Source organism: Lissotriton helveticus, chromosome 3_1 (genome assembly GCF_964261635.1).
Source record: "Lissotriton helveticus chromosome 3_1, aLisHel1.1, whole genome shotgun sequence".
NCBI lineage: Eukaryota > Metazoa > Chordata > Amphibia > Caudata > Salamandridae > Lissotriton > Lissotriton helveticus.
The window spans coordinates 1,971,914,264-1,971,941,939 of record NC_136061.1 but is presented as its reverse complement, the minus strand read 5'-3'; the positions used below and the strand labels follow the sequence as shown (position 1 = coordinate 1,971,941,939).

General features: G+C 45.2%; 1 protein-coding gene across 1 annotated transcript in view; it reads right to left on the bottom strand.

The window, feature by feature from the left end:
• PCSK6 (proprotein convertase subtilisin/kexin type 6) overlaps window positions 1-5,674 on the bottom strand; it is a 1,486,774-nt gene extending 1,481,100 nt beyond the window's left edge. The window contains exon 1 of the mRNA XM_078683097.1: window positions 5,276-5,674. Coding sequence (XP_078539223.1) covers window positions 5,276-5,443 — 168 coding nt within the window. The 5' untranslated portion in view covers window positions 5,444-5,674. The remainder of the gene's footprint in view (window positions 1-5,275) is intronic.
• Between the last annotated feature and the right edge of the window lie 22,002 nt (window positions 5,675-27,676).

The window sequence follows — 27,676 nt, the reverse complement described above, 5'->3', positions numbered from 1 at the left end:
GGCTAAGGGGGTTTTGACATGAGGAAATATGTTGCAGGCAGCCATTACAGGACTCGGGTGCTTAGCCCCCTGTCCTTAGTGTAATTTACAAGAAAATATAAGTGCCACTAGGTCTTTCATATAACTTGTGCACTAAAGTAACTATAGTATGCACCCTTGTCAAGCGTTACTAATTACCCCACATGTTACATAACTCATGACATGTTCTATAACATCATTGATAAATTCACTGCAACTTCAGAAATTACATCAATGACAAGACTGTATGGGCACAAGTTATAGTTACTTTAGGTCACAAGTTATAGTTGCTCGAGGTAACTATAACTGGTGAATTTCAGTGATTTTTTGTTTTGTTTAAAACGTTAACTTATTCTTACAATGTTCACCAAACTACATTGCCATTTTAACCTTTGTGCACTAAGGTAACTAATGGCTCGGGCCCCCACCATGCACAAATTTCTCATCAATAAGTTCACTACAATTGTTGCAGTGATATTATTAATGGGGTCATAGAATATGCCATGAGTGATGTTATATGTGGGGTAATTAGCAGTGCATGACGAAGGGGCGAGTTAAAATTACCTTGGGACACAAGTTATAGTTACTCAAGATAACAAGTTATAGTTACTTGAGATAACTATGACTGCTGAATTTCTATGGTTTTGTGTGTGTAAAATCTGAACCTAACTAGAATGTCCCTGTAACCTGCGTGTGTGTGTGTGGGTGTGTAAGTGGTTGTGAAAGTGGTTGTGTGGGTGTGTAAGTGGGTGTGTAGCTGTGTAAGTGGGTGTGTGTGTGTGCAGTGGATGCGTGAGTGCATGTGTGACTACCGGTGTAGGTTTTTGAGTGGGTGTGTGAGAACCTCTGTGGTTCTTGAAGGGGTATGTGAGTGGTTCTTTGGGTCTCTCAGTGGGTGTGAGAGTGGCTGTATGGGTGTGTGAATGGTTGTGTAAGTGGGTGTGTGAGTGCCTGGGTCTCTGAATGGGTGTGTGAGCGGCTGTATGAATATGTGAGTGGGTGTGAGTGGTTGTGTAAGTGGGTGTGTGAGTGAGTAAGCAAGTGAGTGGGTCTGAGTGGATGTATTTTTTTTAATTGGGATCTGAATCCGCAGATCCGTTGCGGATTCAACCGGGGGCCTGTGCTGAGCGCTGCGGTGTAGCCAAAGATCCTCATGTGGTCAAGAAAAACATTTTTGGACAATTTCGTCTCTACTAGAGGTCCGTCACAGGGCCCCCCTCCCCCCCATCAGTCCCATGGGATCAGGATACATCTATCCTGACCCTTGAAAAGTTAAGTATACCAGTCTCACAGTACAGAGCAATCTGACTTACTGGCCACAATACAAACAAAATGTTGTTGCCGACATTACAAGAGTCAGAGATTCCCTCCCTGTGTCCTGAAAATGTTTTGGAAAAGCAGTATAAGGGGGAAAAGTATGGACACCCTCACCACAAGCAACGTGTCGGGAGGTCAAGAGGGCCCCCAACACATTTTGTGCAGTTGGTACTGCTACACACCTATGAGACCCAGCATGGCCCTCCGGTGAAGTATCGCCACCAGAGCGAAAGTGTCTTACCCAATCTACAGGGGCACGCAACCATGGGGGTGAACTTAGAGTGTTGGGCACTGGGGTGGTACTGCAGTACCACAAAAATGAAAATAAATGAAAAAACTCAAAAAGTGGGTTGGGCCTCAGCATGAGGCTTGGGCACAGGACCCGGTCAGAGGACAACCACTGCTACGCACAAGGCATAGATTGGGCCACAGATAAAACTGTTTTATATATTATATATACATACATACATATACATACACACACAGTCTGTGTAGTTATAGTTAGGTCAGAGTTTCCACAGGAAGATAATTTCTTCTGTTTTGCTAATTACCTTGGTGCCTTTTGAGGAATCCGCACAAATCTGCATGAAACTTTCCCCCTAAAAAAGTTCATCCACTTCTGCTCCTTCACGGAAAATTTTCAGCTGATCTGTCAAGCAGGACGAAGAAAAAGAGGGGCCCCCAACCATTGATTTTCAATTTTAATCCCCATAGGAATCTTGCTCTCTGATGAATGGAATTACACCAAATATGGCAAAAAGTTCAAATTTTACTCAGAAAGGGTGTTTTTTTTGTGATTTGGTGTAAATCCATTCAGCTATTCAAGAAATGCATGCTTACAGAATTGCTCTGGTTGGACTCAAAAGGGTTAAAAAGTCAGATATATCTGGATGCTGGCATCCAACCCTGCCGAAAATGTAAAACACAGGTCCCTCTAATTGGCCGAGGATTTATATATATCTATATACATAAACATAAACATACATAAAATACAGATATACACATGAATACACACGCTAAATTAGATTTAAAGTTTTTAACCAAATAACACTGTTTTGTAGTGAAAGATAGTTGAACAAATTAATGTGAACAGAAAATTGTAGTGTTTTTTTTTGTGTCGCCTCCTGGACCATTTAGAAGCTGTGGTGGAAGAAGCAAGGACCAAGAGACCTGGAGCACTGGCACCATCTAGTCCCCCTCTAAAGACACCAATGTGCTCCAGAGCACAAATCTCTGCACAGTGGGATATAGAGTCTCCTGTGCAAGTGTACATTTGTTTCTCTCTGCAGGGAAATTGATTTCCCCTATGGACAAGGTAGCTCCCTAGACTATAAGCAGATCTGGGGGTTATGTCTTACCATTTCACTCTAGGAAGGGGAAAATCTCTAACCACTTCCAAGGTTGAAAAGGGTTGTACATATTTGTGGGCGTTTCCAAACCATGCCTGAGGACATCTACTTCCCACCCCTGGAGCGGGATTTACTACTATGGATATCTCCGTAATCATGTACGAGAAATCCACAGAACCTAATTTACAACTGTGAGGAATCCCTTAGTCTGTTCTTAGCAAGTGTAAAACATTTAAACTAGATCATAAACCTACATTTACAACCGAATTTACCTTAGTGAATATACCTCAGTGAGTTGTGAATTGTTAAAACTGCATAAATCAGATTGAGAGCTTTATAACTTCTATGGGCTGCTCTCACTAATGAAAGGTATCTGATGCATGCTATGTGAATTATTTATAGCATTCTGCCCAGACAGAATGAACTGTATTATTTAGAGGTGGGATTAAATCAACATAGGATTATTACAGCCTTCACAATTCCGACTACCCATCAACAATAGACTCAGTGATATCACTATTTTACTTGTATTATGTTATTCGTGTTTCACATTGTTAATGCGGATTTGCTTTTGTTTCTGAAACACACAGGTGTGCAGAAGCAATTCCACAGGAAAATCAGAGTGTGCATTTGTTCCACCGGATCACAAGACGTGCGTGCTGCAGGGGATGTAGTGGGTTTAAGTGTTACATTGTTAATGCACAATAAGCAAATGTTGCAAAGGTTTGCAATAAGAATGTTACGTGGTAGATGCCCTATGAATAGTTATACCTCAGTTGAAACTAGCAATAAGTATTTCATAGTGCGATCTAGCAGGGCAAATTGCACAGGAAAGTCCCAGCAATAATCGTTGCACTTGGATTAAGTGTTGCACAATGGTGCAGAAGGAGAAAGTGTTGAAGTTTTGGGTATGCGCTTTCCAAGTGTATCACCGGAATGTGTACTAACAGCAAGTATTAGACAGGGAAGAATTGGGTGACCGCCGGTGGGTTTGCAGCAATTTCTGCACAAGGGGATAGTAACACTAGTGTAGCGCAGCAAATACAATAATAACATGTGTAGGATTGGAGGTGCACAGCCCTTAACGCTTTTTGTAAATAGTTCACACGTTCCAAGTGCTGCATGGGCTGGGTAAGCAATATATGTGGTAGGGTATGGCTCTTGCCTTTTGTTCTACAAGTAAGTGTTGGAATGGCTGGAGGACGAGAAATGTTCGCACAGTGTTGCAATAACCGCATGCTTTCCACATTGTTTGCAGTAACAGCAAGAGCTTGCAGCCTGATTCATGTACGGGCCGTTTTGCGTGGCCCTAATAGCGAATCATAGCGACTCGCTATTGAGGACACGCAAAACGGCATTCATGTAGGAATTGCTAAATCAATAGCGATTCCTACATGTTCTCTATTTGCGAGTAGCAATTTGCTACTCGCAAAAAAAGGAATAACTCCCCATTCATTCCTATGGGCCAAAAGGCCCATAGGAATGAATGGGGAGTATCCCTTATTTGCGAGTAGCAATTTGCTACTCGCAAATCAGATAGCGATTTTAAGGGTGCCAGGGGTGTCCAAAGGACACCCTGTAGCACCCCTAAAATGCACATTTGAACAGGTGTTGCGCACACACATGTCCAAAGGACATGTGTGTGTGCAACATGCAACTTAGAAAAATGCTTTTAAAAGCATTTTTCTATGTTTTTGCTATTTACCGAGAGGTCTGACCTCTCGGTAAATAGCGGCCCAATTTTGCTAAATCGCAATTTTTGCAAGTGTCATGAATAGCATTTAAGTAATCTCTAATAGAGATTCCTTAAATGCTAATCCTCGCATATTTGCTAATTCCTCATTAGCGATTTTTGCATTTGGGATTGTGAATCCCAAATGCCAAAATTGCACTCGCAAAAGGCAAGATTCTGAGAATCTTGCCCTTTGCGAGTGCAATTTTGCTTCATGAATCAGGCTGTTAATGCCCTACAACAATAACACGCACGGCAACTCACAAGAGTGGAACAAGATGTGTGTTTTATCACTCGATTTGTGTTTTGCAGGCAGGAGTGAGTATTAAGAGCTGCATTAGAGACAACAACAGAAAGAGTTGCACATAGGAGCACTAACATCGCTTGCGCTTTGCAGCAATTTTTGCACCACTAGTGAGACTTGCATCAAGGGGCAAAGTTTTAGAAAGGGTTGAACTAGCAAAACGTATTCAACGTTGGGTATATTATTAGCAGGATGTTTTTCACGGGGGCGCACTGTCATTGTTGCATGAGGTGCACAAGTACTGTGTCGTGGGATGGGTACGGATAGCGGTAGGGGAGTAGTCTATGTCCCTGAGAGTGACAGTACATTGCATGCTAGTCGTGTACAGATTTGGACTTTGAGGTCTGCCCTACACAGAACTCGATCAATAAGCGACCCATAGTGGTACACTTGCCGTGCGACTCATGGGTAGTTTGGTTTGCACAGGAGAGTAATAACATTACTAAGCGCTTTACGAGCTTGTGTTTGTTTCAAGACGAAGGGGTTGCACCCAAAAATACTTTCTGTGGGATATATACCCTCTTAGTTTGTACGAGCTCCGCGGTCTGATCTTACCTGCCCCAGGTTGCGGTATCCGTACCTGGACGCCACCCTATCCGCCTCGTCCGGTCCCCCGAGCACACGCACTGCCCAATGGTTGGAGTAGACGGCGCGGGAGGGCGCGCACTGGACACTGTGAAGCACCATCAGGAGAAGCACCAGGGGCAGACGTGGGGCCGCCATCCCTGTGACCAACAGCGGGGGTCTTCTCACAAGACACACGGCGGTGGAGGGAGCAATACTTGCATGCCTCTCCCTCGGGGCTCCAGGCACTAACTTCTAGAGAGCGGCCTCTGGGGCAGGGCGAGAGCTGCAGGAACAGGCTCAAAAGTCTCGCGTCGCAGGCACGCGACGACGAATGAAGTCAGCTCGCGCCACAGGAACGCTCCACAGCAGGCAGCCAGGCACCACTAAGAGCCGACAGACTCGCGGCAGACGGAGCAGCGAAGCTCGAGCTGAACAAGCTCATGCAGACTAGAGTCCCAAGCAGCCAATAGGGAGCGTCGAGCGCCCAAGCTCCGCCCCTGACCCGGGACTGAGAGGCAAAGTGTCAGAACAGGAGGAAAGTCCGCGTGAAGCAAAATGCGAAGCTCCAGGGATGCGCTCCGTCCGCAGCTGAGGGGACCAGTGGAGAGGAGTGAGAACATGAAATACCAGCAGTCATAGCGGTCCTCGGCATTTTCAGCTGCCCCAGCACTGAGGCTACGACTGCACGCCACCAGAGGTGCGTGCACACTCAAACCATTTTTCAAAAGGTGTGCCTGTAGAACATGTATAATATTGGAACGGGGCTCCAGTGCTCAAAATAACAATGAGCCACTAGGTAACAGCTACCTCTCAATACGTGGGGGGTAAAAATCAACACACACTCCTGTATTTTGTTAATACTATTATTTTTCTCCAATTTTCCAACTAAATTATCCGCTTAATCTTGACATCATAATTGTGTTAATTTAAATCTACAATCCTGCATAGGAATTAATATTTAGGCTTCGTCAGCTGGGCCTCTAAGTCAATGTTGTCGAATTTTGAAACCCTGCTTTATTTTCAGCAGTGCAGTTTTCAGGAATGATTATTCAACATTCATAAAAACATATGGGAACTTCGTTTGGGGGACACTACCGCATGGGCAGGGTGCGAGGTGCTGGATTTCAGCATCCGCTTCTCAGCTCACTTTACCTTGGGAGCCTCCCTGATCTATAGGCCTCCTGGACCTGCGGGTCCATTTCTCCTGACTTGTGGGGACGCTATAGTCTCTAGGGCAGTAAGGTTCTCCTACTACATGGTTCTGGGGGACCTTAATATCTATTTGGACCGTCCTGACACCGAGGCGACTGACCTGCTGGATATCTTACAACTGGCTCAACTTAGCCAGCATGTCCGCCTTCCCACTCATCAGGCCGGTCATATATTGGACCCGATTTGCTCTAATTTCCCCATCTCCATAAGGGATCCCTGTCCGGTGTCCTGGTCCGACCATTTTATATCTTATTTTTCTTGGACAGTATCTAGCGTAGAGACACAGGTGCGCTCCTACCAGAAGCCAACCTTTGGGAAAATTGATCCTCTGGAACTCAAATGGGTGCTGGATCCTTCCAGGCCCGCTTTGTCAGGTGACTTGGAGGAGTGTATGTCGGGGTTATCGGCTGGGTGGCAATGGCGGTTGATTCTGTAGCCTCTCTTCGGCCCGTTAGACCTCCCAGAGAGGCGCCATCTAAACCTTGGTTCAATTTAACTCTTAAAGCTGCTAAGCATGATTGCAAGATCTTGAAGCGCGCTTGGCGTAGGAGTGGTTATCGCCCCATAGCCAAGAGGAAGCTCAGAGCAATGCAAACAATTTATTACAACGCTATTGCCGTAGCCAAAGGGCAATTCTTTACAGCCAGCATTGATTCTTCCAGGAACAACGTTAAATAAATCTTTGCCATAGTGCAGAGATTTACATCACCACAGGCTCAAGCGAGTGTGATTCCACCTTCTCTCTCCTAGTGTGACACGCTCGCATGCTGTTTTAGATATAAAATTCAGGTCATCCAGGCTACATTTCCTTCTGGCAACAGTGGCCGTGAGGGGCCTTTGGTGGTGCAACCGGCCGCTTCCACCTGGTCTTTGTCAGCATTTAGAGCAGTTGACCCCCTGGAATCTGTTAAAATCCTCAGGGGGCTTACGTCCGGTTCCCCCTCTGGCCCCAGGCCAGCCAGGCTTCTGGCAGCGGTAGCAGAGAGCATACATATAGAGGTGAATTGCATCGTCAATCTGTCTCTCCAGACAGCTGCTGTTCCTCAGGGGTGGAAGCAGGTGAAGATTCTGCCACTTCTTAAAAAAACGTCTCTGGATCCCCTTAACCCAGGGAATTACCGACCCATCTCCCTTCTTCCGGCTATCGCCAACATCTGTGAGAAGGTGGTCAATAAACGACTTACAGAATATGTGGAGACCGAGACACTTCTGCACCCAGCTCAGTCGGGGTTTCGAGCCTCTCACAGCACTGAGACTGTTTTAGTAGAGGTGGCGGAGGCTATCCGGGAGTATCTCGACACCGGCTGGAGGGCAGCATTGATTCTGCTGGACCTGTCGGCGGCTATTGACACGGTCCCACATACTCTTCTTTTGGCCTATCTAGCAGAGATTGGTGCATCGGGAGCTGCTTGCGGTTGGCTTAGGTCTTTCCTGGGAGAGCGGGTTGAGCAGATCTGGCTCCCTCCTTTTTCTTCCTTCCCTCAGCTCAGGCGGGCAACTAGAGCCAAATTTCGGGGGGGAGGGGCCTGAAAAATATTTGGGGGGGGGCTAATTCTTCCAACCATAGACGCATTGGCTGTAAGAAGGGGTGAACACACAACAAAAGCCTCATTTACAAGTAAATGGTCTTTTAAAGACCTGTTAAGTACTCGGGTGCGACTGCAATTAGATGCTCGCCGGCCCGCAAAGCTGTCTCCGCCCTGGCTGACACACACGACGGGGCGTGCTACAAATGGATATAATAATAATATATTAATAATAATAATACTGGTTATTGAGAACATAAAGACACTGTTATCCTGGAGTTTCTGCATCTGTGTATATGAGATTGTAAAGAAGCGAAAGTGCTTGTGAGAAATAGGAGCTGTGAAAGAGAATGATTTGAGTAGAAGGCAGCGTAAGAGGGATTAAGTGTTTGAAAAGGGCAATAAGTGGGGTTTGCAAGGGAAAAGAGGATTTGAAAGAGGGGATTGAATGTGTACATTTGTCTGTGAGAGGAGTATTTCATTCAGAGGTGAGATTGTGAGCATTTGCGAGTGAAAATGAGTAGGTAAGAAGAAAGTGTGGGACATTAAAGTGGGCCTTTGAGAGGAGGGTGTGAAAGATTACATAATATATTTCGTGGAAGGAAGAAGTGAGAAAAGAGCCTTTGAGATATAAAAGTGAGATGAGCGTAAAGAAGAGCATTGTGTGTGCTGAGCTCGAGGTAAGTGAGAAGGATAGAGAGAGGAGAGTACCAGAGGATGTACTGAATAAGTGTGCAAATAAAAAGTGTGAGAGGACTGTGTGAGATAAAGAAAGGTAGGTGAAGGGTGAGAAGAGAAAATGTGTTGCTAATGTTTTTAAGAAAAAGAAATGGGATGAATGATAAAAGGAGTTAAAGGGAGTAGCTGTAAGAAGGGAGGATAGAGTGAGCCACATGAAAGTAGGGTCACATTGTGGAGAAGAGACTATTAGGTGGGTGCCTGGTCTGTCACCAGCAAGGAGTGTCATATTTCCAGAACAAGTAGCAAATGCAGTACCCTTGCAGGAATGTGTACCTTAAACTATGGATGGGAAAAGGCTTAGAGTGAGGTGATAATAGAGAGAAAGGGTCAATGGTGGAGGAGAACAAAAGTTCAGCAGAAAGGTATTTTTCTTTTTGCTATTTTTGACTTTAAATGGACCATACTTGGCACAGGTTGCTCTTGCCTTCTCCTTTCACACCACGTGTAGCGAAGGTCTCTGTATTGGAGTAGCAAGGGTCCAGCCTTTGAGATCTTAAGATGATTGGCAAATGTACATGTGAATGGCAGCAGCTGGATCTAAAGAAAGTGACAGCAGTAAGACTGCATCACATGACACCAAGAGTTACAGCAGTGACAGAAGGTCTCTAACTGACAGCAGTAGGACCTTTAGGACACTGATGTGGAATGTCATCTACATGAGAATGGTGTCAGTACTTGTATATTCACTCACGCATCCACCTATACTTTCCTCTCAGTGAGTTAAGCAGCCACTCCAGAGATCTGTCTGTCACTTACACATAACTCATGCCTTTAGTGTGCATGTTCCATAAGCAATGAAAGCTTGTAGTCTGTCCTGATGCACATGTACTTCAGGGAATGGAAGATTACACGTGTTGCCTTCTGTGGGAGAAGGAACCTTACTTTGCTACTGTCGTACTGTACCTGTGCTACGAGGAAGCAAAGCATGCACTCTACTGCCTGATTTGTAGGTGTCCTGTGATGGGTAAAGCTTGTGCTTTTACTGCTGTAGCTGTACCTTTTTTTTAATTAACAATTTACAGTCACAAACAAAAAAATATAAACATTATGCTCGTGCCTAGAGCCAGATAGTCTAATTACAATGCATTTGTATAATCATAGTAGCGTTGTTTTGACATACATTTAAATTCAAGTAATTATATCCTTCCCTGAACTCATCACATGTTTCTAGAAATCCTCAATCTCAATAAACTTATTTTCTCTACTGTGGCATTATTGCTACTATTTAAGGAGGGCATTTGACTGGTGAAAATTGTAAGTTCCTGGTCAATGACTGCAACAGATCTAGGTTTTCAGGAAGTTTTCATCCATTCTAGTCTGCTTCCTACGGATGTTTTCACCAACACACCATTCTCCTATATCATTTTTGCAGCTACTTTTGCTTAGGACATGGGTACCCAACCAGTGGATTGTCAGACAAAATCATGCCAGCAATAATGTAAAATCTATACATTTCTTTTTTATTTAGTTTTTAGTACTAGCTTCAACAGCCTGTAGGTACACTTGTGGGCAAAGCCATATATCTAAGTGTAACTCGTCCAAATAACTATCTCCCACTTGCTCTCAGTACATATGCATTCTTGAACAATCCCTTATCAGATGCTGGTATACAGGCTCTATTTGATGGGATCTGAGACAATCTCGGGACCTGGATGAATCTATCTTGTGTATCATTGCTGGAGTAATATAGATTCTGTGTACAAAGTTAAAGTGTATCAGTCTAAATCTGGCATTGCATGTAACCATGTGTCTGAGTGCAGGTGCTGCTTTCCATTGTTTGGTCTAGAATTCTACACCGCAATCCATTTTGACTTTAATCAAATATTTAATGATGGTTTTGTATGTCTGCTGTCAGTGTTGTATATACACTTGTTATGATCCCTATCCTTGATCAGTGTGTATTAGCAGATCCAGCTGAAAAGGTTTGCTCTAAACTTCATGTTATGAAAAAACAACATACATATTGAATGTAATTGCATAATATGCCGTATGAATCAGGAATTGTTTCACAATATTTGATATAAGATACAAAGACTTGCAGTCTTGAGGAAGATGCCTAAACTCGTTGGAGCACTATTCAACTGGTAAAACTTGGTGACAAAAAAGAGAAGCAGTGCCAGCTGTTCAACGCTCCTGTTTTTAATCTTGAAACAGGGAAACAGAATGGAACTCCACCGAGACTCTCTGCAAAATCCAAGCGAGAAAGGAAAAGAAAGCTGCAGTCAACGCCAACTGAAAAACAAAGAAGGAAAAGCGAAAGTCAAGGATGCAGAAAGCCATGGAAACTTGAAAGAACTCTATGACATAGCAAGGAAAATCTCCGGCCAATACAGCAATCCAGAAAGACGTGTTAATGACAAAGCTGGGATGACAATCAGGGGTAATGAAGTCCAACAACAAAGATGGGTGGAGCACTTTGGAGAATTGCTGAACCAGCCCATGCTACAGTATCCACCAGACATACAGCCAGCTGGCAAGGACTTGCCAATCGACTGCAGCAGGCCACCCATGGAAAAAATATGGCAAGCCATCAAACATCTGAGAAATGGGAAGGCAGCAGGTCCTGACAACATTCTTGCACAGGCACTGAAGGAGAACATTGTAACATCCGTAGCAATGCTTTCCACCATTTCTGGAGGGATCTGGGAAGAGGAAAAAGTGCAATCAGACTGAAAGCAGGGTTTTCTGATCAAGATCCCCAAGATAGGTACCCTGAATTACTGCCCAAACGACAGAGGAATAACTCTTCTATCAACTCCAGTCGATGAGTTCAACAGAGTCATACTGAACAGAATGATGGAACAAGTTCACGCTCAGTTGTGGGACCATCAAGCTGTCTTCCACAAAGTTAGATCCTGCGCAGACTAAATTGCAACACTTTGCATCATCATTGAGCAGTCGATGGAATGGAACTCCCCCCTCTATGTTATCTTCATCAAGTATGAGAAGGCATTCAACAGCATGGACAGAAAGAACCTTTGGAAACTCCTCCATCCCTAAGGTGTGCCAGATAAACTCGTAAGAAACATCAGGAACTATTACATAGGAATGACCTGCAAGATAGTCCATGGAGGGGAGGAACTACGTGACCAACCAAAATGGCCGCGTAGACTCTCGGCTCTGCCGAAGTCTGTCTACCGGCTTCATAATCCTGCCAGATATCCTGCCCTTCGAGCCCAGAAAGCAGCACCGGAGGCCGCGCGGTGCAAGTGGGGCGAACTCCGAAGTCCGGGGGCCGCCGGATGACGCTGCGGTGCTCGTTTGAAATCCGGGCCTGCTGAGCGGTGAGACCGGGGACTGGAGTGAGCATGTTGCCCGCTCTCAAAGCGAACAACAGAGGCGGCCCAACCCGGAAGTCGCCGGTTAGGTCCACCGAAGACTCCGATTTTCCAGGCGCGATAGCAGCGCCCAGCGCGGTGTGATCGCGGGATTGTCTCAGCCCCCCCTCCTCTTCCTCATTGATTTGTGGAGGCCCCGCTGTGTAGGAGAGCCCGGGACCCGGCGAGACGCCTCGAGCTGGCTGGGACGGCCGCAGTAGATCCATGGTGGGTCTGGGGGGTAAGTGTGGATTGGGGCATCGCAGTGTGGCCCCTTCCCCCCTCCCCCAAATCTTCCCATCAGCATCGATCTGGCTGGCCGTTGAGAGTGGATGGGACTTGGAGACGGGCCCTGCAATTCTCGAGCGGCGGGCCCCCGCAGCTGCAGGTGGGGACCAGCTCTGGGCTTTAAACACTTGGGTGATTTGGCTGCCTGCCTGGAGTTTTGGGAGCAGCGCATCAGTCATTCTAGACTTTCCCTGTAAGTTGGCCCGGTAGGAGGACGCCAGAGGAGCGGGGCAGTTGGAGCATGTGAGGTCCCACTTGGTTGAGTAGTGGATCTGGTGCCCCCCTCCCCCCGGATTAGAGGTAGCCCTGAGACCTTGATTGAAGGCAATCAAGCCTAATCACTGGGGAGTGGTAATATCTGCTGGGGAGAACTTGTGTGGAAGACTACACTGGTGATCACTCAAGTGTGTGATGGCGTCCAAGCAAGATGGGGAGAAACACTCCTCCAGGGGACAGAGGGCACTGAAGCTAGTACAGTCCAATAAGTTGGACCGCTACACCTTGCCTAAAGGGTCGCCGACGGGTGCGGGATCTCCGGCGGCAGTTTCTGGCACACTCCCGGACCGGGGCGGGAAATTACTCTGCATGTTGTCATGGGAGCCATAGAGGGCTTTAAATCCTCCTTGGGACAACAAATGGTGACGCTGGATACCAAACTGGACACAGTGTCTATCGAAGTAAACTTCATACAAGTGGACCTCACTAAAGTCAACGAGAAGGTCAAGTCGCTTGACATCAAGACGTCCAGTCTGGTGGATGATGTGGCCCAGCTTCAGCAAGACGTGCGTGTGCTCAAGGCCTCACATAAGCTGGCGGAACGCAAGCTGGATGATTATGAAAGTAGGGCCCAGCGAAACAACGTTTGTATTCTGGGTGTACCCGAGAGGTCGGAGGGGCCCGCCCCGATCTATTTGTGGAGGACCTCATCCTCAAACATCTCAAGCCTAAAGGCCTCAGTAATTTTTTTACAATTGAACGTACTCATAGGGTTCCTGGAGGGAGGCCTAGGCCTGGGGCTGCACCTCGCCCTATGATTGCCAGAGTCTTAAACTTCAGGGATAGAGACATCATCCTGAAAACCGCAAGAGTTCGAGGCCCTATTCAGTTCGAAAACGCCACCCTCTCCTTTTTCCCGGATTTTACGCAGGCGGTACAGAAACAGCGTCGGAACTTTCTAGCAGTTAAGAAAAAATTGAATTGAGGGACAGAGGTCTGAAATATGCTATGATGTTTCTTGCACGATTGAGGGTGGAGGTACGTGGGAAGGTCTGTTTTTTTGATAACCCGGATGTGGTGGCTGATTGGCTTGACACTCTCCCTAGCGACAGAGCGGAATCACCCGGCCAGTCAGAGGCGGATGCAACACTGGAACGTGAATGAGACTGTCTCTAATCTCCTCTGTGTACTTTGAAATTTGTGAGGTTTTGCGGACTGGGTGCAGCGTGGACTTCTGGAACTTTGATGTAGAAATGACTAGTGGCTCGGGGGAAGTGGATCGTAGTTGGAGTTCGGGCGGGGGTGGTGGAGCGGGATCCTCTTCCAGTTCTTCTCTCATTGAAGTGTTAGGGGCGACAGGCACTCTGCAGTTTTCAGCGGGCAGTTTTGAGCCCAATGGGCAGGGCAGCGGGGAGGGGGGAGTTTGGGGGGGAATGTTTGATTTTTATGTTCAGAGGTTTGTAGTTCACATCAGCGCTATATATTGGTTTAATAGACGACATGTAGGGGTTTGCAGGCAGCACCGGGTGGATGATGAGGGGTAGTGAAATAAAAGTATTGAGTTGGAACGTTAACGGGTTGGGGATAAAATTAAACACAGTGTTGTTCTTAAACTTCTTAAGAGGCAGGCACCAGACGTGGTTCTGCTTCAGGAGACCCATCTAGTTGGTAACTCATGTAATGCATTACACAGAATGGGATACAAATTAATCACGCATTCAGGGTTCACATCGGGTTCCAGAGGGATAGGGGTTCTGGTTCGTAAGACATTTCCCCTGGTTGTCACTTCCACTTGGGAGGACAGGAGGGGCAGATATAGTGGAGCTACGGGCACATGGGAAGGTCAAAACATAACCTTCCTTTCCATTTATGTCCCCCCAGGGCTACAAGGTACGACCTTAGCTGATTTGGGGTCGGTCTTTCTTACACTCCCTGAAGGTCGTTTACTTTTGGGAGGAGATTTTAATGCAGTTGTCACGGGGGAGATGGACAGGCACCCCCCAAGAGAATTGGGGCGGGCGATGCAATGGCTTCCTGATTTTATAGAAGCAATGGGCCTGGTGGACTGCTGGAGACTGCTCCATCCTGATCGGAAGCAATTTACTTTCCACTCGGGGCGCATAATAGTCAGTCGAGACTGTGAGGTTCTTTAATTTTGACTCCATCTTACATTTGTCTTCAATTTGTGTTGCCTTTACATAGACTGCTCTATTCATGAAGTGTTTCTACCCTTTGGACTGCAACGTGTAGAAAACCCCCCTCTGTCCTTGCTTTGAAAGCAATCTCAGACACTAGCTGGCCTAACTGCATACAGACATGTTCTGCCATTACTGATTGACCTATAAGTGCTGTAATTGATTGACTTATGGGTTGGGCAGAAACACGACGTAAGGGGGACATTCTGGTTACATGATGTTTTTCTATTGGCTAATATTTTGCAGATCTTGTATGTCCATATTAGGTATTTTGTATGCTTGCAGAAGCTAGGACTGCCCCTTTCTTTTATGCTGAGTTTGTAAATCCTAAGCATATAAAAGACCCCTGTGTTCTGTATTCTTTAGACTACCTCATTCAATTGCTACGGCTTCTGTGTGACGTGGCCTCACTTATTAAGTTTAATAAAGATGTATTTTAATATTTCAGCTTCTGTGCCAAGTTCTTTTGTATTAGTGAGACCCTTGAGAATGAAGATTTCAGTTCTTCAGATGGCGCGGCCAGCGCGGGCTTCATCAGAGAAGTGACTTTCTGTGGGAGTGATCTTGTCAGGAGACAGAAAGCTACTGAGGAGGACAAGACAGGATTATACTAAGAAGGTACTCTGTGCACAGGGATTCTGGGGATTCTTCGTCTCTGCAGCCCAGTGTATTTCTGATCTTCCTGATTTTGATCTCCACATGATGTCACTCCTGACTGAGAACCTTTTTTTTGGCATGAGTATTCTAAAAAGACCGTTAGGTTATGTAGAACTTGGCAGTTAGAATTTGGATAACCTTTTGATTAGTAAAAGTAAGAGTTAAGTATAGGTGGGTCGCTCCCAATCCTTTGTTCTTTGGTTCTTTGGTTTTGATTGATTCTTAGTTTGTTTTGTCCTTAGTTTTTATTTGAAGATTGCAATTTTCAAAAACCGAGCGTCTTGTATATTTACGAGTGTATCGATAGAGATAGCCCCTTGAAGTTTGAAGCTAGATTAGTGAGCTATAAGATGCCTGATCTTAGCAAATTTGGAGCTTTGTGTTGGCCAACTTTGTATTCGTTTGGATTAGCCGGTTCCCCTAAAGGGAATATTTAAATAGGTTTAGATTTAAAAACATATTTCTTCCTTGGTGATTTTGTATCCCCAGGGAATTAAAATATGGACATAATACATACAAGGATCCTTTGTTCTGTGCAATTTCATGAATGAAGATATGCAGAGCGATTTTTGGTGTTCTGCTAGTTAAAGCTAGTGAATTGAGTGTATTTTCGCTTCTTGGACATACATCAGTCTGTTGGGCTGTTTTTGCAGTCTTTTGGAACACAATTGAGAAGCGTTTCTTGTAAATATGACTTACAACTAGTATTTACAAATGGTTTGGTTTAAGTACAGTCTGTGGGCTGTCCTTTATTTCTGTCCTGAGTATTGATATGTGGGTTAAATGTGTGTTTAAATGTCTATTTGGTTTTCCCATTAGTGCAATTTCTGTAAGTGAATGGCGTTGGTGCTATTCACGAAATGCATGGCTAAAAGCGCGCCGTATTGTGTGTCCTGAGTGTTTGACCCCTTTCTGTTTGTCTGAAATGAGCTCAAATGTGTGTTTGTGTTTCTTTTTGATGTTTTCAGTCTATTAAGCAAGATGTCTAAATGTTTAAAAACTAAAATGTAAATTCACATTCACTAGGAATAAAAAAGCCCTAAAAAACGAAATTGTGTGTTTTGCAAAAAATAAACTTACAGCATTTTCCTTAGATACATTGTGTTAGGTATTAACAGGCAAACAGATCAGCTGAAGTAAATTCCTGCTGAACTCAAAATAATATAGAACACGCATTGATATGTTTTAGTTTGAAAAAGACTGCCAGCTTGTTACAAGCACTTAGAGACAAGCTAAATAAACAGGAATTTTTATTTAGCCAGGATTTTCCCCTCAGTTGCACAGGTGAAAACTTTGCATTTCAGAATGTTGTTTTAAAAAGGTTTCAAAAATAAGGTTCATTATTTTGTATTATAGGAAGACATTTCAATTAAGGCTTTTCCTTTCTTTAAGCATTTCTCTAAACAAATTCTTGGCTCAGTTGCTAAGTAATAATTAACCCATGTAGTGAAGAAACATTTAAAAAGAAAGAAACCGTAAAAGATGCTGAAACAAGATACAGCAAGTCCAAGGAAACTAAAAAGTTAACGATGTCTTGAACATTGATTGGCAATCTCAGATAAAGATCAATCAGGGAAATTGGCTTTGCAGGTCAGTTTCGGGTGACGAAAGTTAGTTTCTTACAGTTTAAACTGGTTAATGTGTAAATACCTGGGGAGGCCGGGCCACTTTGTTCTTTGCAGGCCTATGTGGCACAGAGAAAATAAAAAAAATTAAAAAAATGAAGTCAGATTCAAGGAATTACAGAGCCATAATATGTGTAATCATCAAAACTGATTGGGTTATAAAAATAAGTGCTACAAAATTCGTTTTTTACTATTCATGAAGCTTAATACTTATACTGTGACCTCCTAGCATTATAATTTAATTTAAGGTATGGTATACTGCATAATAAGGACATTAGCATATAGATTTTCACTTGACCACGCGTGAAAAACTCATTTTTCTCAGGATTTGCAGAAGATATGTCCAATGTCCAATCTCTGCAATTTGTAAAGAACATTCTGAGGATGATTAATATGTAACATTATTATAGGATATTTATTTTTCAGTGCCCCAAATTTCAAAGTCGAATTTGGGTAAAATTTGGGCATTTTTGCCATTTACAATAGTTTTAAAGTGCTTTAGGCTTCAGTAAATGCATACATTTAGGTATAATACAAATTTGCTGGTTATTCCCATTTGGGTTTCCTTTTAAATAGGTCAGTGAGTCAATGTGCCTGGTGCAGAGGTTTGAGTTTAATATCAGGGTGGAAGGTTTTAACTTTTGCTGGACCTAACTGAGCCTTCATCCATTTAAGGTAGATGAAATGAGTACCATTGCAAACAAGCATTTGTTCTAAAAACTGGTATGTGTGTTATTATGTTCTGCGAATTATTCACAGTAACTGTTTTAATAATCTAAGTATAGAAATAAATTGTAGCCCCTAACAGGAGTAATATAAATATCATGTGTTTTTAAATAGGGTTGGTTATTACAGGTTAGAAAGAGTTGGGAAGGTTTTTTTTGTCTTCTTCAGCCTTAGAGTGAGGTGGGAGTTAGGAGTAAGTGTAAACAGATGGAGAAATTATTGCTTGGAAAAGCAGGGCCTCAAAGGGTGTTGGCGCAGGGGACACGCAGAGTGTCTGTGAAAAAGTTTTGGAAAGTTAAAAAGGTTTAGCATGTTTTCAACAGATGGTTGTTACAGTTGATATTTTGTGTGTTATGTGCAGAAATGTTTGTGCGTTTTACATATTTTTGCATTTTATCCTTTTATGTATTGTTTCTGCTGGTCCTGTGTGTCAGAAGCGACACAGTTAGTTGTGTTTTGACAGCCAAATGTCCACTAACTGGTGATCTACTGTCAAAAGGAGGGTGTGGATTTTAAGCCTGACAAATTAAGCAGGCCTGAATATTCTGTTTTGAGCTGCAGGTTCACAGTGCATAAAAGAGCATGCAATAGTGTTGTGTGTTACCGCTTATTTACATATGCTATTGTTTTGTCTATGCTTTTCGTGCTTGATATACAGCGCGTATATCCAGGGCCGGACTGGGAACTTAAAGCAGCCCTGGCAAATTTTGCCAGACCAGCCCCCGTCTGGTGCGTAGCGAGCGAGTGCAGCGAGCGAGCCTGACCGCTACTAGGGGGGTTTGGGGAACATTTTGGAAAACGACTGACCAAAATGGTGAATTAAACAGCACATTTTTCATTACATATTCAATTATATCAACTTTTAAAGCACAGTAAATAGTAGATGATGACCTTAAAGAACATCAGGTGACCCACCCAGTCATATGTTCCCATAGACATTCTTTTAGAGAGCACCAAAATAGACACAATTAGTGAATCAGAGACAACAAAGTAAAAGTAAAACCAGCCCCCACATGGTGTGTAGCGAGAAACTGCAGTGAACAACCACTACTAGGGAGAGTTTGGGGGGTTGAACTTTTCCCCCCCAAGAAAATTTGGGAGACCGAAAGGCCAAAACAAAACATTTTTCAACACATTTTTCAATACATATTAGATTGTATTAACTTTTAAAGCATAGTAAATGATTTCCTTACAGAGCACCAGGATACTCAGTCATAAATCACAGACAACATTCCTACAGAGAACACTAAAAAATGAAGCGGGAGAGAGAGAAAAGGATAGAGAGCAAGGGATAGAGAGCGAGAGGGATATGGGGATAGAGAAGGAGAGAGGGGGGATAGAGGGAGGGGGAGAGAGTGAGAGAGCGAGAGATGGCAGCACTGTGAGCCCAGCTACAGCTACCATTGAACCATATGTCTTAAATACTACTGCTTTTCCCCACGGAACCAGCACACAGCAGGTGGATGAAGTCTCAACTAGACCAATCCAAACAGCACTACTACAGAGGGCAAGAATGTGCACAACCTTTTGGTTAGGCTAAGAATGGGCTAATCTTTCATAGCGCTTTAATAAAGACTTGAAGCACATCTAACTGGTGCTATTAACCAACAATGAACCGATGAACACAGCACTGCCATTCAACAGCGTACCCATCCAAACACAAGCATCCCAGACCGGACTGATCCACAAATCACTACAATCCAGCAAGAAACCGATCCAAACAACATTGTCATTCAACAATGGGTCGATCTACTAAGTAATACTGCATGCGATTGGACTGATCCAAGCAGCATTGCTAACCGAAAATAGGGCGATCTTACTAGCCGTACCATCCAAAAGTGGACCTATCCAAACAGAGGTGCCACCCATATCCAACAATTCACCCATCAAAATAGCATTACCGTTGAGCAATGTACGTACATATGCAAGCAGCACTACATCTACAAATTCTTACAAGCGGCACATTCAGCCAGGGGGTCTGTAAAAAAGAAAAAGCACCACATCCATCTAAGGCCCATCCAAACCACAGTACATGCAGCCATGGGCATATCTATAGCAATGCACACCTACCCAATAGGCAGGGCCACTGGAATTATGCAGGAGGAGAAGGCCAAATTATGTGGCAGGGTTGAGTAAATTATGTGGCAAGAAAAGGCAAACTATGTGGCATAATGCGGCACATTTTGTAATTGTATTACTTCATTAGTTCATGGGTTTTAAACTTGTGAACACTGTCTGGATAATGATTGCACCTCGTTTGTACCTGTTTAATACCCAAATATACCGGTAAGCAACAGAAATGTGACCAGTCCAGCCTTGCAAAGTGCTTTCCACTGCGCAGCAACACGCGTCAGTGCATTTTGAGTAACTTTTGAACCGTTTGAGCTACCCCAAAAGGTTTTTGTTGTTAAAATCTGCAGATTATGCAGCAGATGATGGATTATGTGGTGAATGCGGCAATTCCTTAATTATATGAAAATCACTGCAGCCGCACAGTTGTGTAATTGCCTTGGCCCTACCACTAGAGCATTCAAGCAAATGCAACTAACTGCATTTCAATGGTCCATACAAGTGGCAGTGAAGGTAGCCATGGACTCGGAGAATCAGCACTTTGAGCCATGTGCCTCTTCAAACCAAACTGCATCCATCCATTCACCCCCACAGAAACAGTACTGTTATCAAGAAATAGGCCCATCAAGACAGCACTAAATCCAACAGTGAAACAACAAATCACAATAGAGCTAGGCATGGGATCACAAAAAACACTTCTATCCAACCACAGGCAAAGAGTTCACCCATCCATTCGTAAGTCTAACAAAACTTCACTCGGTATAAACATGAAACTTACCGAACATTGCTACCGGGGGCAGTTCCCACACCAATATTATCTAGCCACGAACCAACCCAAACTCTGCTAAAAGACAGCCAAGGCCACAGTAACCTGCACTACCTTCCAGTCATGGGCCCATCCATCTTGCACTGCAATCTGCTGTGTGCTTTTCTAACTAGCACTGTGTTGAACCGTGGTCTCATCGTAGAACTGCATGTTTAATATTGGCCTTTGGAATGTGTGTCTCTGCAATCCTGTTTCCGGTCACAGGCACTGCCAGAGGCTATGGGTAGTGACATGAACAGGATTCCCCAGACTCACATTCCAAAGGTCAATAATAAGCATGCAGTTCTACGATGAGCCCACAGTACAACACATCACCACCCAGCCATGTGCGTTTACAAGCAGCTCTACTATTCAGTAATGTAACCTGACACACCTCATCAGCATCCTGCCAAGAGCCCATTTCCACTCAGCTACAGCCAATCCAATCCACATACCGTGCATTACCGTTCCAGCCCAACGGCGCCGCCCTCCAGTCATGTGCCCGTCTGAACCATGTACTTTCCAAATATGTGTCCTTTCACGCTACACTACTCTCTGGGCCTGTATAATTTCAATCCAGACTGCCATGACTCCACATGAGCTGCCCAAAGGGAACTGCGTCCACCCATACCGCATTAATTTTCAGCCACGCACCCATTCCACTAGCACTACCATCAAATCGCTTGCCCATCCAAAGCACACTGCCATCTTGCCATGTACTCGCCCAAGAGCAATGATAGCCAGCTGTATAGCAATTTACACCTCACAATCGACAAATAGCTGCTTTATCACCGGCCCACATAGCGCTATTAAGGAAGTGTTGGGCCTCACTAGACCACATGAGTCCGTTGCTGTGGAGCGCGTGGATCTGTGCGCCTGGAACCCAGGCTTCTTGGTGAGTGAGCCGGCGAGAGTGCTCCAGAGACTGCTAGTGCGCTCGGAGCCCGAAGTCTGAGCTCCAGGAGGTCCTCTGCTTACCTCTGACTCTTCACTCCCCGGCCTCTTTTGCTCATCCTCAAATTATCATTTGAATCTGTTCTTGACCCCTGACCCCACCTGTCGTTCTGCCAACTTGTCGTGTTTGTGGGCGGCAGTGTTGCTGCAATGATGGCCTGTATCCAAGCAAATACTGCCGCGATTATCTGGTCCACATTCCTATGCATAATCGCATTTGGTGTACTCACCTGCGGGCGGCAGTCTGTAGACAGGGGAAATTAAATTACGGGGTGCCGCTCTCTTTCCTGGCTGTCCCCGTCTGTCTCACTCTCTGGCCTTTGAATGACTGCCTCGACCACCTGAGCTCAGGATCACGCGCACTTTTCTCCCCAATGCATGACCATCCCACCCTAAAAAAAAAGTGGCGCGCAGGCGCAGAGGCAGTGACATCTGCGTGCTGCGCGCCGCACGTCTACAACAGCATTTCCTTGGTTGGTCAGGTGACAGCTTCAGGTCAGGTGGTGTAGGGCCCAGGGACCAGCCTACCTTAAATAATGAAATAATTGAATTTGGCGTGTCGGAGCACCACTAGTGCCAGCATAAAAAAGATGAATGATGAATCGTGCTCACAGTCATAGGCCTCAGTCAGACAGATTGTGCTTAATGTACGCACTTTTGTTTGGACCGACCGGTCGGTCCAAATCGGCCCCAACAAGAGAACCGACCCCCTGTCACAAAACCGGCCCCCACCCCATCCAGCCGACCGGGGGATTGCCCGGTGCCCAGAATGTCCAGTCCGGCCCTGCGTATATCTGATGGCTTGGCATATGTGTGTTTTTTGTTGTTTTTTTTGCACTGATACTAAATTTCACAGATATCGTTTTTCATGCTGTGAACAAAACAAGACAACACTTCACCAGTGTATGTCAAATTTGGCTTTAATGGTATTTGAAGGAAAATAAAAAAGAGATATACAGAATCAAAGTGTGTCATCTGCAATTAGTCACGATACTGTCCTCTTCCCTTTAAGGAACAGGCAGCCCTAAAATTATGTATCCTTGATTGGACGTAAGGATAAATTATAGATTTGTGACTCTTGTACATGACATGCTGACCTAATTTCTATATTACCTTAGTCAGTTTTGTTCTGCTTCCTAAGTAGTGTATGGCTTTGTACCATAAAGGAAACAAGGCCTCATTTTTTTACCTAGTCCCATTTCCCTTTTCCAAATCCCTTTCACCAGTTGGTGTATTGCTCAGGTTCACACTTCCAGACTACAGTAATGTACCAGAGACTCCATATTATGTATAATTCCCTTTTGTATGACCAGTCTGGTATTCAAAAATGTTCTTTAGGCCTACTCTGATTTTTTTTTAGTCTGACTGTTAGGGTAGTGATGGACTGGTTAACTGACTCAATACTATAGTAAGACAAGTTTTCCACCTCAATAGGAGACACCTTACGTTTTTTTGAATATGACAAATTCAATGCCTATACTAATTTGGTTTTTAGTTCCTTTTTTCTGCTTCTTTAATTTTTGATGGACCAGATGTATTTTAAATAATGGAAATACCAGGACTCTGTAGTTCTTGTCTTTTGTTTCCACATTTTGATCATTAGCTTTTATATCGTATAGTCCACCTGATGCACAATTATTAAAGGGAGGTATCTACATGTCCCTGATAATATGTATGATGTGATCTCTCTTTTGAGGTGCTCTAGATAAGGAATGTAGGGACACCTATATGTAATCATTGAGAAAAAAATGTGTTTGCCCCATTAGACAATGCCACTATGTGTGAGGACATCCATTCAGATAGAATTCCCATGTCACTATCTACCCTTAGATGGTAGAGGATATGCTCTCATATGGAAACCCAATTGAAGAAATCAGAGGCACTGTTTTGCTTATTGCCTTTGTTTTTGTATTCTTTCAGAATAACAGTGTGTTCTAGACCAGAAATGTCCCATGACGTATGGCCACTCCTTTAAAGATTGCAGGCCACTTGCTTGCAGTCCCTTGTTATACAATGAACTGTTTTTGTACTTAATTGAAGGAAACAACTGTGTCACATTTCCTACATCACTAGGTTCTGCGGGATTAAATCATGATAACCTGCGGAACGCACCCACAATCCCATCAGTGACAGTTAACAGATGAAAAGTCCCAGCACCCAGAAAAGTAGCAAGATTGGACAGCGATCGCCAGCGTGCCATCAGTGATATCTCCAACTATTGTGCTTGCTTCATCAGAAGGCGTTGAACATCAGAAAAGGAGGATCTGGTTTTGCCACAGAACCAGAATTTCAGTGCAAAAGAGCGAAAGAGAAGGATTCTTGTTTATTTGAGGCTTCAGTTTTCCACCCACCTGTCATGTGCTGGTTAACCTCTGACAGTGTGCAGTCCCTTGAGCCCCTTGTCCTGAGTTTTGGCCACACACCCTTTTTTCCTTTGCTCCAACGGAAGTGCAGTGCACCTCAGGATTTGAGATTGGCAAAAGGCACTACATTATGGTGCCCATGAAAGAGCAGCCCGAGCATCCTCTGACACTGAATAAGAGAGTGTTGGATCCTGAAAGTGTTGCTGAGAGTGACAGTCTGTTGCTCTTCCCCGATTAATAGTACTTGGGTCTGCATGAGATGATCTGTGCCCTTGATCAATGAAGAGCACACTATCTGTAGTGCCTGCCGCAGAGGAGATATATTGGTGCACTGCATTGAGACATTGAGACTTTCAAGTGAGCTGTGAGTGTTTGCCAGGAAGGCACTCCAACGGATACTGAGTAACATCATTTTCATGAAAGGCTTGAATGAAGAGGCCCATGCGGAAGAAAACAACAGAAACAGGATTTGATGGACAGTAGAAGCCTGCCAGAAGAGGCTTTGACGGACTCTGGGTATTTTCCGTGCGATTGTATAGAATTGGTGTTTGGAGACTGATTCTTATTGTTTTATTGGCATTGTCAGTAGTCACTGAAATACATAATGTTTGCAAAATAATTTTAGGATTTGCCTGTGTAATGGCAAAAGGGGGCTCTGAGGTTCTTTAATTTTGACTCCATCTTACATTTGTCTTCAATTTGTGTTGCCTTTACACAGACTGCTCTATTCATGAAGTGTTTCTGCCCTTTGGACTGCAACGTGTAGAAAACCCCCCTCTGTCCTTGCTTTGAAAGCAATCTCAGACACTAGCTGGCCTAACTGCATACAGACACGTTCTGCCATTACTGATTGACCTATAAGTGCTGTAATTGATTGACTTATGGGTTGGGCAGAAACACAACGTAAGGGGAACATTCTGGTTACATGATGTTTTTCTATTGGCTAATATTTTGCAGATCTTGTATGTCCATATTAGGTATTTTGTATGCTTGCAGAAGCTAGGACTGCCCCTTTCCCTTGACTCGCTCTTCGCTTCCAAGCTGAGTGGTCGCTCCCCTGCTGCTGCGGTATCGTTGCAGAACGCATATTACATTATTTGGAGTGCCATTTAAAACTTTAGCCTGCTTTATGTGCTGACTGCCGCTGCGTGCTCTGTCTAACGCTTTTGCCCTATTGCATACTGAATTAGCTGATCTGCCTTCCGCATTGTGACACTGCCAGCGTGACTTGATTAGCAGATTTGGTGCTTATATTTCGAAATCGCCGCTTTGCTTATTAGCATTCTGATTTTATAGCGCTTTTCAGCATTTGTGTGTTTTCCCCCTAGCGCTCTCTCCGTCCTGACCCCTCCGCCTCCATTTTGTTGATTGTTATTGACCTCCTCCTTAACCCGACCCGCCTCCCAGCTGAACCGCCCTCCCACAGTCAACAAACAGCGCTCCATTACCTGGAAGCGCCGTGACTCGCTCTTCGCTTCCAAGCTGAGTGGTCGCTCCCCTGCTGCTGCGGTATCGTTGCAGAACGCATATTACATTATTTGGAGTGCCATTTAAAACTTTAGCCTGCTTTATGTGCTGACTGCCGCTGCGTGCTCTGTCTAACGCTTTTGCCCTATTGCATACTGAATTAGCTGATCTGCCTTCCGCATTGTGACACTGCCAGCGTGACTTGATTAGCAGATTTGGTGCTTATATTTCGAAATCGCCGCTTTGCTTATTAGCATTCTGATTTTATAGCGCTTTTCAGCATTTGTGTGTTTTCCCCCTAGCGCTCTCTCCGTCCTAACCCCTCCGCCTCCATTTTGTTGATTGTTATTGACCTCCTCCTTAACCCGACCCGCCTCCCAGCTGAACCGCCCTCGCCCCTCCCCCTCCTCTGTCCATTTATGTCTGATGGTCCCACGCGCAGCGTCCACGCGCTACGTACACGCCGAAGGTGCGCCAAAGGTAAGCCCGTCTTCGCCCGTCCGCGCCTGGACCGCGCCCAGCGCCAGACCCCCTGCCCCTCGCTTTGCCCAGCCCTCCCGGATTACCTACGATGCCGCCACCCTCCTAGCCCTTAACCCCGGTCGCGCCCCCAACTGCGTCCAAGCCGCCCCTGGAAACACCCATGGACCTTTCTCCTGCTTCTCATGCAAATTCATCGGCACCGACAACATCTCCGCTACGACCACACCACAGATTCCCGACCCCAACCACCTACAATGCATCCTTCTCAACACCCGCTCGGTCCACAGACACGCCATTGACCTATGGAATCTACTAGACACCACTTCTCCGGACATCGCCTTCCTAACGGAAACATGGATGAATGCCTCCTCCGCACCAGACATCACCATTGCCATCCCTGAAGACTATAAGATCACTCGCAAAGACCGTACCAGCCACACAGGAGGAGGAATCGCTATCGTCCATAAGAAATCAATCCGCATCTCAACCAGTTCTGACGCCAACCTCGCTAACTCCGAACACCTTCACTTCCAGATCCACATCGACCCCAAAACCACTCTCAGAGGCACCCTCCTCTACAGACCACCAGGTCCCCGCGCAAAATTCAGTGAAGACATCACGGACTTCATCACCCCACACGCGCTCCCCTCCAAAGACTACATCCTTCTGGGAGACCTCAACTTTCACCTTGAAAAGATCAACGACCGCAACACCGCCACCCTCTTGGACAACCTAGCCAACCTCGGACTTAAACAACTAGTCACTTCCCCCACCCACATCGCAGGTCACACACTCGACCCCATCTTCACATCCAGCAATCATGTCTCCTTCAGCCACACTACGGACCTCCTTTGGACTGACCACAGCTGCGTTCACTTCACCTACAACAAACCAAAACCCAGCATCCACCTCCAACCCACCCTGCAAAGAAACTGGAACAAAATCACCACGGACCAAATCTCCGCATCGCTCCTTCAAAACACCCCAGCCCTCTCTTCTAACGCTAACGAAGCCGCCGCCAACCTCACCCTATGGTTATCCAACACCGCCGACACCTTAGCACCACTGAAAAAACGTCAAAGCAAACCTGGCAGCAAGAAGGCCTCATGGTTCAACGATGATCTCAAGAAGTCCAAGAAAGTCTGCCGCTCCCTTGAAAAGGCCTGGAAAAAAGACCCAACCACTAGCACCAAGGACGCCTTCAAAAACGCCACCCGCACTCACCACCAACTAATCCGAAAAGCCAAGAAAACAGCATTCAAGGATCGACTTGACAACAACGCCCACAACAGCAAGGAACTTTTCAACATCGTCAAGGAATTCACCAATCCCTCGGCCAACTCCAACGACATCACCCCCTCTCAAACCCTCTGTGACTCCCTAGCCTCATTTTTCCACAACAAGATTGCAGACATCCACAACAGCTTTGACAACCAACCCAGAAACCAACCCACCCTACCATTTGCTGATCATCTTCCCCCCGTGAACACCCTCAACGACTGGAACCCAATCTCCACTGAGGACACCATCCGCCTGATGAACTCCATCCACTCAGGATCCCCCACAGACCCATGCCCTCACCACATCTTCAACAAAGCAGACTCCGTCATAGCACCGCACCTCCGAGACGTCATCAACTGCTCCTTCAACTCCGCCACCTTCCCGGAAGACTGGAAACACGCTGAACTCACCGCCCTTCTGAAAAAACCCACAGCGGACCCCACCGAACTCAAAAATTACCGCC